General features: G+C 46.2%; 1 protein-coding gene across 1 annotated transcript in view; it reads right to left on the bottom strand.

Annotated features, from left to right (window-relative positions):
* Positions 1-1,432: 1,432 nt before the first annotated feature.
* The window catches only part of IMPG2 (interphotoreceptor matrix proteoglycan 2), a 46,475-nt gene continuing 33,818 nt past the window's right edge, over positions 1,433-14,089 (bottom strand). Inside the window, exons 15-20 of the mRNA XM_039914439.1 lie at positions 13,062-13,281; positions 7,677-7,887; positions 5,678-5,866; positions 4,691-4,892; positions 4,388-4,467; positions 1,433-3,876 (exon numbers count right to left, since the gene is read on the bottom strand). Of these exons, the coding sequence (XP_039770373.1) occupies positions 3,864-3,876; positions 4,388-4,467; positions 4,691-4,892; positions 5,678-5,866; positions 7,677-7,887; positions 13,062-13,281 (915 nt within the window). The 3' untranslated portion in view covers positions 1,433-3,863. The remainder of the gene's footprint in view (positions 3,877-4,387; positions 4,468-4,690; positions 4,893-5,677; positions 5,867-7,676; positions 7,888-13,061; positions 13,282-14,089) is intronic.

The following is a 14,089-nucleotide window of genomic DNA, read 5'->3' on the forward strand; positions in this document are numbered from 1 at the left end:
GGAAAATGGGGGAAGACAGGACACAAAGGATCCGGGAGCTACAGAGGAGCCCTGTAGGAAGATAAAGATGGAAAGAAAGAGCAGACACAGACATAGAAACACACACACACACTCCCTGACATTTGCATCGACAGATTCACCCTCTTCCCCAAGCATGCACTCACCAGAAGCTCTTGTAAATCCTAGCTTGTTCTGCGGTCGGTCGGCCGAGCACTGATAGCGTCAGGATCATTTTCGCCCGCCACAGAAAGAAGCTTCCAACGATGACCTGCACCGGTATGGACTGGAAGCATGAAACTGAAATCCATGTCAAATGTTCCAAGATATAAAAAGGGAAGAACATCTTTCTGGTGGTCATAAAAGATGCAAAGGCGTTTTTGAAATAAAAGGTGTTTATTGTAGTGAAAATATGACACGGTTATGTACAAAAAAAAAGATCAGGTGTATAATGGAGTCTTCTCTATTTGATTCTTAGCTCTGGGTTAGATTAATATAAATAGCAGTTAAGGGTACCAACAAAAATTAAACTGAAATGAGTTTAATTCATTTGGGTCCTGGGGAAATTGTTACTGTTGTAAAGGAAGAGCTTCAAAGAGAAGAGTATCGCCTGTGAACTGTGCTGAAAACGTAATAATGTACAATACATATCCCCTCGCAGCCGAGAAATATATTGCTATAGTTATTTTTATTCATTTACCATCCAAACATCATTCCTATATTGGGAACTAGGCTATCTGGGCTCTGTTTGCCATTCTATCTCTGGGTACCGTGTGACCTTGGGCAAATCACTACACCCCTCTTGTGCTTCAATTTCCTCATTCATAAAATGGGATTACACTCCCTACTTCAGGTTGTGAGGATTCGGGAAATGATGTGTGGGGAGAAGCTCTGCTTCTTGGGAGGAAATGTCTACAGATCTCATTATTGATGATGTGTCTCCTGTGGAGATTAACACGAGTGCCGGTGATAGTCACAACATCTCTTTAGGGTTTATCGTGCATTAGGAGAGTGAACGCACCGTGACTCATCCCAGCTGGGGTTTTGATTACGGCGGGATGGCCCCACCCGTGTCTGCCGTGACTCACTGGAAACCATTTAGAAAATATCAGAAAAGACCGTGACCCCATCTTGCTCAGCTAAGCGATCTCAAGGGAGTGCAGATAAGAAATACTTCTCCTCAGGAACGTCAAATGCCGGAATACGTGGGTTTCCATCCCCTCCTAATGGCATTTTATTTATGGTATTTGTAAGCCTTGCTATGTGATCTAAATTAATCAGGTCAGACACGATCCCTGTCTCCCGATGGGACTCACGGTCTTGGGAGAAGAGAGACCAGGTTCTGAATCCCCATTTTAAAATTGAGGAAACTGAGGTGTGGAGAAGTAAAGTGATTCGTTCAAAGTCACACAGCAGGCAAGTAGCAGAGCTGGGATTAGAAATCAGGTCCTCTTACGTGAAAGCCCCTGGTTTTTTTTCCAATAGGCCACACTGCTTCTATGTTTCTGGGAAAAAGTTTAAAATCAATTCAAGAATGGTTAGGTCTTGTTGCAGCCTGAGTGTGAACCCCTGGAGGGAAGAAGTCATGTCTATTACTCCTACTGAACTCTCCCAAACTCTTAGTGTAGTGCTCTGCACATGGTAGGTGCTCAGTAAATATGACTGATTGAAAATACTTCTGCTAGGATGATGCCTCAGCGAAACTCTTAGCACACTGCTCTGCACACAGTAGATGCTCAATAAATACTATTTACTAAAAATGGGCCCGCTAAGTTGATGCCTCAAGACAGTTGAGGTTTACACCGGGGATCTGTGGACCGTAAACACGTCTACCAACTCTGTAGTATCGTACTCTCCCAAGTGCTTAGTACAGTGTGCTGCACACAGTAAGCACTCAATGAATACCACTGACGAGTTGATTGACAGACATTTCTCACAGGTGCCCCGGCCCTTGTTTGAAGTCCACAGTGTATTTTTGTTGGTGATTCTTATCTTAAAACCAAGGACTGCTTTAGGTGAACATGATTTTGGGAAACCTTAGTATCTCCATGTCATTTTGATTCTGCTTTTTGGATGAAGATATTCTGTCATCAATTGGGTTCAGTTTCTCTTTGTCACCTTCAAAGGCAGAAACGGAGGCGTGATCGATGGCATGCACTTAATTGTATATTGCTATATGAATGACATCTCTAGAGGGGTTTTAGAATAGGGTAGACCTTCATCCATCTGTCCAGAGTGATACAGGCAAGGACCTCTTAGATGCAGGGGAATGGAATGGTAAGATATAGGTCAGTTTAAGCATAAGATATTGGCCAGTTTAAACATAGATGGTTTGCTTCTCAGTGGGTCTTTAAGGGGCTAGAGAAGGATTCCCACAGTAAATTATTTATCCAGGAGTTTATAGCAGGTCCCAGGATTTGCCAGATCTCTGTAACTAGTTTACATATGCAGGATTAAGCAGGATTAAGAAATTCGCCAAAGGCCACACAACAAATCAGAACGATTGGGGTGACAATTTACAACACCAAGATCTCCAGTCTACTGCTTTACAAGTCTTCTTCTTATTGCCTAATACACAACTACTATACCTCCAATATCCTATCTGCGTTACTCCTTTACCTCAGCAACACAATTTTATTGCACTCAGGCACTCCAAGATATCACAATATATTGGTTTAATCTTTCCAACGTCAACATTTCTCTTCTGATTTTCTTCTCTCCATCCCAGCTAAAGCCACTGGGTCCCTTATGTTGGATTCCCTCTGAGGCAATTCCCCAGATAAAGTTATAACCATTTCACAGCAACATGGCTGTCATCAATCAGCAGCTCAGAAATGCTCATTTTGATGTTTCAAAGGCAATCCCAGCCTCGTCTATACCATACTCTCCCAAGCACTTAATCCAGTGATCCGGACATTAGAAATGCTCGATAAATACCTTTGACTGAATTCACAACTACATCTGAGTTAATTCTCAGCGGCAAGGGCATTTTTTGTGCAGATGTGCAGACAGGGCTAAAAATACCTTTTTTTTCCGTATCTCCACGCACTTTGCTGAAAGAGAAATTCATTTGGAAAAGGCTAACCGAGATGCAGCTCTTCAACACCCACCACCCTGAGCTGCCCTTCACACTCTCCACAGTTCCACTGGAATTATTATTATTCTTATTGTATTTGTTAAGTGTTTACTGTGTGTCTAACACTGTTCTAAGCGTAGGGTAAATACAAGAGAATCAGGTTCAATCTAGTCCCTGTTTCCCATATGACTCACAGTCTACACGGCTTTTACTCCTTAAGAACTTAAAAAATATATATAATTCCTGGCCCAAATGAACCAGTGACATCAAATCCCTCAGAAATGAACACAATAATACAATACAATGAAATACAATGCCTCTGGTGAAAATGTAACCAGAAATAAACACAAAAAGACCACACTGCATTTTTCAGATCTAAAAATAACCCCAGGTTTACATGCCCATATTTTCAGGATAGAAGTCCAGAATAATTAAACAGAAATGGCCCTTTTATAGTCCAGACTCTGAGTCCCCATTCTCTATATTCTGCCTCAGGATTCTGCTCTGGAAATATGGATTTTTTTTTTCCTTTTTAGTTGTAAAACCATTAACTCACCTATTCTTAGAGTTCCTCTTCTGGAAACCAAAAAATTCTGAAAAATCTATCTGGGGTTTAAAGAAAGAAGATATAAGAAGAAAGTTCCCAAATTAACTGTTTCTTCTTCCAATCCAACCCAATCAATTAAATACCCTAAATGTGCCTAGGAAGTTACAGCAGTGCCCCAGAAATGTGGCAAAGAGTGATCTTCATTTTCCACAAGTGTCCTACCGCTGTTGATGTGGGAACTGCTTACATATATTTCCTGCAAGAAAAAAAATCAGAAAGGACAGTCAATCACTGAAGCAATACCATTCTGAAATGTCCCCTGAGTTTCTGAGGTTAGCATTCCTTTTCATTCCCCATTTATGGAGACGCTTTGTCTGAGAAAGAAAGTACCTCAGCCTTAACATTTATGTAATTCCTTTGCCTGTCTGTCTCCCCATAGCAATTATGCAATTTATTTATATTAATGCCTGCGTCCCCCTGAAGACTATAAGCACCTTGCCGGCAGGGTACGTGTCTACCAACTCTGTCGTACTGCACTCTACCGGGCGATTAGTGCAGTGGTCTGCACAAAGTAATCGCTCAGTAAATACCACCGTTTGATCGAATCTCCTGCGTCACTGCAGTTTGCAGGAGTTGCAGGAACTGTTTAGATCAATTAAAATAAAAGAGGTCTCACGTGGAGAGGAAAGTCAAGAGGAAAACGTTGAGGGTTGTTACCCGAACCGTTTCAAAGGACCCTGAGCAGAGCGACTATTTCTAAAACTTACATTTGATGCTGCCTCACAAATTCGGCAAACTGACGGTCTTTGGCATAAAGTTCTAAAATCCGTATCCTGTCTTGAATTTCCTACAAAAAAAGCAGGCATGTCACAATAGGAAAACCTCGGTGGACTGAAAATAAGATGATTCATTTTTTTTTAAAAGGGATAAATTGTGACCTAATCATTTCCCTGAATAAGCCGTTGTCTTTTAGAGAGACATCGGTTTGATGATTTTATCACAGAAAGGATACATGTCCTCTTGTACAACAAGGTGTCCCCAAAGTATCTACCCCTCCCAGAGTCACCCACCTCTTTGGAAAGCTCACTGTTCTCGTAGATGTGCCTGATCTCTTCGCTGCTGAAGTCAGTGGACGTCTCCCCGCTGGTCGAGCTGTAGGAGGTGAGCCGGGGGTAGGTCCTGCTGGAGTGCTCACATCCGGTGGTGTCACTCTCGAACATGGGGTTGTACTTCACTGCATGCTCAGCGGACGAGAGACTGTCATCCTGCCGCCTGGGCCCAGAGGCAAAAACCCCAGATTCAAGTTGGGCACCCTTGGATACTCACCCGAGGGCTCTGACCGGGTAGAGCGTTCAGCATGTCGGCTCCGCGTCCCCCAGCTCTTCTAGAGTACTGTGCTGAGTGCTAAGCACAGTGCTCTCCACACAAAGGTGTCTATCGAGCATCTACTCTGTGCTGAGCACGGACTAAGTGCTCGGGGAAGCAGCATGGCCTAGCGGATAGAGCAAGGGCCCGAAGGTCAGGTGGTCACGGGTTCTAATCCCGGCTCTGCCACTTGTCTGCTGTGTGACCTTGGGCAAGTCACCGTGGCTCAGTGGAAAGAGCACGGGCTTTGGAGTCAGAAGTCATGAGTTCGAATCCCAGATCTGCCACTTGTCAGCTGTGTGACTGTGGGCAAGTCACTTCACTTCTCTGTGCCTCAGTTACCTCATCTGTAAAATGGGGATTAAGACTGAGCCCCACGTGGGACATCCTGATTCCCCTGTGTCTACCCCAGCGCTTAGAACAGTGCTCGGCACATAGTAAGCGCTTAACAAATACCAACATTACTTCACTGGGCCTGTTTCCTTATCTGTAAACTAGGAATTCAATGCCTGTTCTCCCTCCCATTTAGACCGTGAGCCCTGTGTGGATCAGGGACAGTGTCCGACCTGATCCATGTGCATTTAGCCAGTGCTCAGAACAGTGCCTGGTGCATATTTAGCCCCGAACAAATTTCATAATTATGATAGCTATTATTAAAGGATGTCATTTGGGAAGGCCCCCCTCACACTCACCGGAAGGAGCCCTCAATCTCGCTCTTCGCATACTGGCCTCTCAGGGTTCGGGCCAGGAAGAAGATGACGGCAGAAGCCACGAGCAGGAATCCCGCCACGGAGGCGACCGCGATGCCCACCACCAGCGGCTCCGACACGTACTCCTCACAGTGCTCGCCTCGGTACCACCAGTTGGCTCCCACGCGGCACCTGCGACAGAGCCCCATCCCAACGGTTACCAGAGGGAGGGCCGCTGTAGGAGGTGGGGTGCGTGCCTGAAGGCATGGGGTGAGCGCTGGGCTAATGAGCGATGGAGATTTCGGAGCCAGATGAAGGATGAGGTGTTTTCTAACTGCCCTCAAATTGGGGTCAGATTGTTTTCTTAAAATTACCAATTTGTATGACTATTTTTATGTTCCACAAAGCAACATGGAAATGGTTGCCTTTCCGAACAGTACATCACAAAACTGGGGGGAGGGTTTTTCTACCTCGCTGGCTTTTTTTTAAATTGTATTTGTTAAGAACTTTCTGTGTGTCAGAAACTGAGGTAGATACAAGATAATCAAGTTGGACACAGTCATTGTCCCATAGGGGGTTCACAGTTTTAATCCCCATTTTACAGGTGAGATAAGTGAGGTAGAGAGAAGTCAAATGACTTGCAAAGTGGAAAGATCACAGGCTTGGGAGTGAGGGGGACCAGGGTTCTAGTTCCAAGCTCCGCCCCTTGTCTGTTGTGTGACTTTGGGAAAGTCACTTAACTTCTCTGTGCCTCAATTACTTCCTCTGTAAAATGGGATTAAGACTGTGAGCCCCAGGTGGGACGCAGACTGTGTCCAACCTGATTAGCTTGTATCTACTCCAGCACTTAGCACAGTACTTGATACATAGTAAGCGTTTAACAAATACCACTAAAAATAAAGAATGGAAGGCATGGCTCCAGCTTCCAATCGATGGGAGAATGGTGCTTCTCCATCTTCTGCTTTTTGGGGGGAGTTTGAGGGAGGGATAAAAAATCCTTCTCAGAGGCACTCCCCATCCTGTATTGTGAGCCCGTTGGTGGGTAGGGATTGTCTCTATCTGTGGCCGAATTGTATTTTCCAAGCGCTTAGCACAGTGCTCTGCACACAGTAAGCACTCAATAAATAAGACTGAATGAATAGAGTCACCAAGGCCAGGAGATAACATCTCACAGACCTACGATACACAAGAAAGACAGCTCCAGCGGGGACCGGGAATGCGAACGACAGATATTTATTTTGAAGAGAGCCAGTGGTCACCTAAAGCAAGCATCCAAGCATGCAGGAAACCCTCACCTTCCTTCGACTGCTTGCGTGACTGATTCCTGTACTGGCGGCAGCCGCAGAAGTAGCAGCGATTGTGTTTTGGGGAGGGGAGAACAATACACGGTACACATTCACCTAACACTCTAAAGGTTCAGGTCAGGGAACTGAGATGGGAAGTACCACCACTGGTTAGAAATGACTGCAGTAACGGCCACCTACACGCACAAATAAGGCCTGCTTACTCACCGTTCCCCTGAGGTGGGATGGGGTGGAGGGTCTTCAAAGGATCCTGATTTTCCTGTCCTTAAGTAGTTCAAACACGCTGAGCCATAAGGCCTGGGTGGCCAAGGGATAGGCCTTACTTTTAGTTTACTTATATGACTACCGTTTTTAAGGATGTGTGAGGATTTGAGAGCATATGTAGTTGCCAAGTACTCATTAAGCACTTACTGTAGGGAATATGTCTACCGACTCGCTTGTTTTATACTCTCCCAAACGCTTAGTACAGTGCTCTGCACGTAGCAAGTATTTAATCATTATCAGTGATATTTATTCAGCACTTACCGTATGCAGAGCACTGGCAGAGAGTTACACAGGTGGGAATTAGTCACGGACCCTGCCCCCCGAGGGGCTACCATATGTATACATACGTTGAATATATGTATATTTCGAGCACATCTGCGTGCGTGTCTCAGAGGCCTCAGGCTCCGCGGGACCGATCCCCACCGAGGCCTTACCTACAAATCGCCCCGTGGCCAAGGATGACGTCACACTTCCCGTCATTGAGGCAGAAATCGGGCTGCAGGTCACAGACACTCTGGCAGGGAAGCCCTTCGACACTCAGGTAACCGGGATAACAGACACACTCGGATTCCCCGCTCCCGCGGTTGACGAGACACTCGGAGAACTCATCGCAGGCCTGAAACTTGCAAGGATCGGCTTGATCTCCTGGAGATTCAAACGGAGGAAGAGGTGAGAGTGAGCGACTGAGGACAGCAGAGGATTAAGGGGCGTCAATCGATCAATCGTACTTACTGAGCATTTATTGGACATGTATTTAACAAGAGGAACAACTACCCCATTACCCCTCCAAGGGTTCTGGGTGCTACCGGCAGACACAGAATGGACCATGAGTCTGACCCTTAGGGCCAGGAGCGGGAAGCGTGTGATCTCCAACCCATCATGGAGATCCTCTTCCTTTCATCTATCCTCTCTCTTTGATTACCCCCTTATTTTTGACCTCCAGTTTCCACCAACGCTGTGTACGGGAACCATAAAAATCATGTTAACGATACTTTGTTTAAAAGAATGCACCTTAAAAAAAAATAAAAATCAATTTCACACCCTTTTCAGACTACCACCCACCTCCCTGCCTCCCCCCTCTCCACCCTCTTTTTCTCGAGGACATTGTTCGGGGGAGGGGGGGCAGGCCGTTCACACATTCTGAAAAGGCGTGTCTCGGAGAGGGTGTGAGCCTCACAGCCAGACCACACGGGCCTCTGGGGAAATTTGTGGCTCATGAGGAAGCGAGAGCCGGGCTAGGGCCAATTTCTGGAATGAACGACGACTCCGTCGTAAAGATAAGGCAGGGAATGAGTACAGAGCTTCCGACACCGAAAGCTGGGTCGCTCTGTCATCTGTCCCACAGGGAGGAAGCTGGGAAGAGAGGAGAGCGGGCAATTAGCCACAAAAACCCTTCGCTGACCACCGTCCTTTCTACCCACTCATGTGTACTCTCGGTGGGTGGCCACTTGGAGCCATCCCACTCAGCTCTCCTGGACGCCAGCAGTGAGGAATCCGTTGCCAAGATGATTACTGGAATGGAAAGCCAGAGAGCGTGCTGACACGTAGGCGGTAAAGACGGCACTCCCTGAGTGCAGGATTCCCCGGGCGGTGCGGCTTGTACTTGACACGCTTCACCCCGGGATATCTATTTCACGTGTTTACCGAGAGAACAGAATTTCCGCCAGGCCCGGGATCGAGGGGGTTGAAACTTAACTAACGCTCATGGAACGATCCTGATGTGTTTCAGAAATGGAGCGTGGATGCCAGGATGGAAACAAGACGGTCAAGCCTATCGCGAGTGACCTCAGCCTATCCGAGGACAGGCCGATGTTTCGAGGGGGGCCAAAGTTGCCATAGCTAAAAATAAAGCAAATCAGCGAAAACGTACTGATTTATTCCACTTCTCCGTTAGTCACGGTGGGATGGGACCCACGGACGGAACACGACATGCTTTGGATCGAGGCGTACTTTCTGCTCCAGCCAGCTAGAGATGATCAACTCCGGCTTGGAAGGTGGGGGGATGGACTCAACTTCCTAGAAGAGGAATCGTCTTGAGTCCCCGCGGTTTCAGGAGAGGAGCTGTATGCCTTTCTCCCAGCCATGGACCGAGATTTCCTTCATAACCGTTTTGAGGGCGCAAGTTATTTCAACAGAAAAGTCAAAAGAGGGGTCTTGGGATAAATTCACAGACAACAAGTCCCTAATCAGTTACAGTTGGGGATGTAATAATAATTGTGGTACTTGTTAAGCACTTACTATGTGCCAAGCACTGTACTGAGCAGTGGGATAGATACAAGATAATCAGGTCCCACATGGGCCTCACAGTCTAAGTGGGACAGAAGACAGGCATTGAATCCTCATTTGGCAGACGAGGGAAGTGAGGCACAGAGAAGTGAAGTGAGTTGACCGAGGTCATCCGGCAGGTACACGGCAGAGCCGGGATTAGAACCCAGGTCCTCTGACTCCCAGGCCGGTGGTCTTTCCATTCAGCCACTCTGCTTCTCCATGAAGAGGGGCGCGTTCCGGATGTTCAATCTTAAACACTAGGAAAGTTGTCAAGGAGAGTAACCAACACTCTATTCCCCATGGTAACAACTTCTACTGCCAGACATAGAATACTGGCTAGGTCTGGTTCAGTGTTAAACAATAGGAGAGATCAATCAAATCAATCATAATTATTGAACGTCTACTGTGTGCAGAGCACTGTACTGAGCACTTGGGAGAGTACAATATAACAGAGTTGGTAAACACGTTCCCTGCCCACAACCAGCTTTACAAGCTAGAGAGGGACTAGAGAGATGTCAAGGTTATTCTTCTGATCTTATGGTCTCAAATCTCTCTATTCATCTCCCCAACACACTGCTCCTTCCGCATTCGGAAGAATGAAACTTTTAGTATCCACATCTTAGCAACAATATCTCTATGGCTTTAACCTAAAAATCACATCCTGGATCTTAATCCTCACATCCTATATCCTAGCCAAATAAGAGGTTTCCCGGGTTCCTTACAAATATAACACTTTAAAGACTAATTTGACCACATCTTGACTTCTGTACCTCTCTGGAGAAGGTGCTGAAAGCAACTTTAGGCTCTAGAGTCTAACTCACTGTGGGCAGGGAACGTATCTACCAACTCTGTTGTACGTACTCTCCCAAGTGTTTAGTACAGTATCCTGCACACAGCATGTGCTCAATAAATGCGACTAACTGATCATGTCACTCACTTTTCCAACCCCTTCCTGTCTCTTCCACCTATCTATTCACCCACCTACTGGAACCAAGGGAGTCTCTCTTCCAGGGGAAGACATTTTTGAAGACAATAGGGCTTCCATTCTAGAAAAACCTCCGCCAAAGATCCGACAAATACCACTGAAATTAGCTGTTGAGATTTCTGTTCCAACTTCTAGTTTTTACAAAATTCCCACAAATTTAACAAGATCGATGGTTTTGCCAAAAATGTGTTCCCAACGTTCATCATGTCCTTATCCCCAAAGCAAATTGTTATGAGGCCCATGTGTCAAAATGGGTTTATGGATTCAGAGTGAACCCACAGCCAAAGAGATCTCATGTTGGATGTCACAGGTTTGGTGATATTGTTCTTATGTGATTTGCCGCCTTGGCTTCAAGTAAAGCAAATAGCTGGGGTTGAGTAGGAAAAAGCAAATTTTAAAAAAATTTAAGTTAAAAATTCCTCCTTAGGCCCAAGCCTGGATGAGACCAATCTAACCTAGGGAAGTAGTGTTGCCTAGTGGCTACAGCACAGGCCTGTGAGTCAAAGGACCTGAATTCTAACCCTGGCTCTATCACTTGCCTGCTGTGTGACCTCGGGCAAGTCACATAACTTTCCTGTGCCTCAATTTCCTCAAATGTAAAATGGGGATTTAATAGCTGTTCTTCCTCCTACTTGACTGTGTCCCCGTGCTTGGGACAGTGCTTGACACATAGTAAGCACTTAATAAACACCATGAAAAACCCCCCAAAACCACAGCCCTAAGCTCTCACTAGTATTTACAGTTTTTAAGCTCTTACTATGCTCAGACACTGTACTAAGAACTGAAGTAAATTCAAGATAATCAAGAGGGACACAGGAGGAAGAATAGGAATTGAATTCCCATTTTCAGATGAGGTAACTGAGGCACAGAGAAGTGACTTGCCCAAGGTCACACAACAGACAAGTGGTGGAGCTGAGATTAGAACCCAGGTCCTCTGACTCCCAGGCCTGTGGCCTACGTTCTGTCCACTATGCCAAGCTGCACCTCAGCCAAAAACTGGGAGTTCATTCATTCTTGCAAGTAGACCAGCCTGGCACACTGCACTCAAGAAAAGAACGGCAATTTTCATGGAGAAACTTGGCTCGCGAGACAAATCAAAAGCCAAAATAGGGTGACGGCAGGTTGCAAACAACAGCCCAACACAGAACCATCTTTGTGTGTGCACGACACAGTCTGGGCCATGGGTGTGGCCTTGGTTTTGCCAGTCACACAAGTCCCCTTAGATAAATTGCTCTTTTTAGCGGTATTTGTTAAGCGCTTACTATGTGCCAGGCACCGTACTGAGCGTTGGGGTAGGTACAAGCTTAATCAGGTTGGACTCAGTCCGTGTCCGACATGCGGCTCAGAGTCTTAATAGCCGTTTTACAGATAAAGGAACTGAAGTCACTTGCCCAAGGTCACCGTGGACAAGTGGGATTTCACCGTCAGTGACATGGCATACGAAAGACAACTTGACACTCTCTACACGATACCGATGCTGGGGTCGAAACAGGATAAAGAGATCGGGTATGGTGTCTGTCCCACACAGTGTTCACCAACTAATAGGCAGGGAGAATGAGCACCTTATCCCCATTTTCCATTGGAGAAAACTCAAAACTAAATATACCCCTCATATTCCCTCCCTGGATCACTACTGAAAAACCAAGAGGTTTGTAAACCCTCATCAAGCTCGGCGAAGTGCTGTATTTTAAAATCCACATTCTCACGTCAAAAAAATCAAATGAAATCCCACTTACACCAGGGTCTTCCTGGTTCCCCTAATAATGGTGGTTTGATTAAATGTTTTCTCTATGTCAAATGCTGGGGTTAGATACAAGATAATCAGATGAGACACAGGTTAGGTGACTTGTCTGAGGTCACTGGGCGGGCTGGTTGGAACTTTGTGCTCTTTATATTAAGCCAAGCTGCCTCCAGTTCAACGGATGCTAAATGGGAAGCTTCAATATCTATCAGGCACTAGGATTCTGTCAAATTCCGTGGCTCAAGTAAACTTCCCGCAAGCCCAGGAGGTTCAGTAATGAAGGCTATTTTTAAGGAGCAGTAGTTGGTCTCATCCCAACAAACCCCAAGGCTACAGGAGTGAAGTGCTCCCGTGGTGTTGTAATAATCATAATAATAATAATGATGGGATTTGTTAAGCTCTTACTATGTGTCAAGCACTGTTCTAAGCGCTAGGGTAGATACAAGCTAATCAGGTTGGACACTGTACCTGCTCTATTTGGGGCTCACAGTCTTAATCCCCATTTTATGGATGAGGGAACTGAGAGAAGTGAAGTGACTTGCCCAAGGTCACATGGCAGACAAATGGTGGAGCCTGGATTAGAACCCAGGTCCTTCTGAGTCCCAGGCCCGTGCTCTATCCACCAGGCCATGTTGTTTCCATGGTCATTCCTGCCAGGCACCAGAGTCCCCTAAAGAGGGAATTCCCTAAGCAGGCCCGGACCCCTGGGAGACCAGTGGCTCCGGTTGATTCTGGAGAACTCTCCCCTACCCCAACTCCCGGTCCAGTCCCAGAGCTACCACATTCTCCCCCCAAACCACTGAGAGGGACAACTGGCCACATTACCCGATTCCACGTCCAGGGAGAATTTGTCAATGGCCAGGTTCATGGTTTGGTAGGCCGTGTTGCAGAAGTCCTCCAGAATCATGTACACGGCACCGGTGACATCCCGGGGCACGGGCTTGGCGAACTTCATTCGGCTGTTCACCACGATGCTGCCGTTCCTGAAGTTGAGGATTTCCAGATTCTGGAATCCCGTGAGATTGGACTGGAGGTAGGGAACCAGCTGCGAGACACATACACACACAAACACACACACACACACACACACACACACAATAAGTTGGTGGCCGTTGGATTTCATTGGTTCAACGAGGGGGCACAAACAAACGAGAGCCTCCCGCGTTCTTTCTGAACAAGCAAGAGAAGCAGCATGGCCTAAAGGAAAGAACACGGGCCTAGGAGTCAGAAGACCTGGGTTCTAATGCCAACTCCGCCATGTGTCTGTTGTGGACCTTGGAGAAGTCATTTCGCTTCTCTGCGCCTCAGCTTCTGCTTGGACAACTCAATCCGAAAGAGTTGGTAGAAATGACATCTGGCCTCCAGGAACTTACCATCTAGGGGAGACCTGGCACCTAGATTTAGACTGTCTTTCCCCAGGTGCTTGGGTCTTCAGTATCAGTGGGAAGGCAATGTGTTTTATACTTCTATCCAACTTCCCAAGAGCTTAGTTCAGTAATAATAATAATGACGGTATTTGCTAAGCACTTACTATGTGCCAAGCACCGTTCAGTGCATTGAATTGTAGGGGCTCAATAAATACCATCACCACGACTATCTGCGGTTTGCAGTGCCCTCTTCGGCCACTAATTCTATAGTCCGTGGAGCTGTCCGTGAATAAGCGGAACACGCTCCATAAGCCATGAAACACAAGAGATCACCGTGAATCAGCAACCAGAGATCTGTAGGGGAAAAAGTCCAATCTGTTCCAAATGTGCAAAACATTTGGATTATCCTTCCTAAAATTATTCCAGAAATAAAAAGTCTAGAGTCATATTTCTAAGGTCTATCACAAACAAAAATCTGATCTAGGG

The sequence above is a fragment of the Ornithorhynchus anatinus genome, chromosome 17 (assembly GCF_004115215.2).
Source record: "Ornithorhynchus anatinus isolate Pmale09 chromosome 17, mOrnAna1.pri.v4, whole genome shotgun sequence".
NCBI classification, from domain to species: domain Eukaryota; kingdom Metazoa; phylum Chordata; class Mammalia; order Monotremata; family Ornithorhynchidae; genus Ornithorhynchus; species Ornithorhynchus anatinus.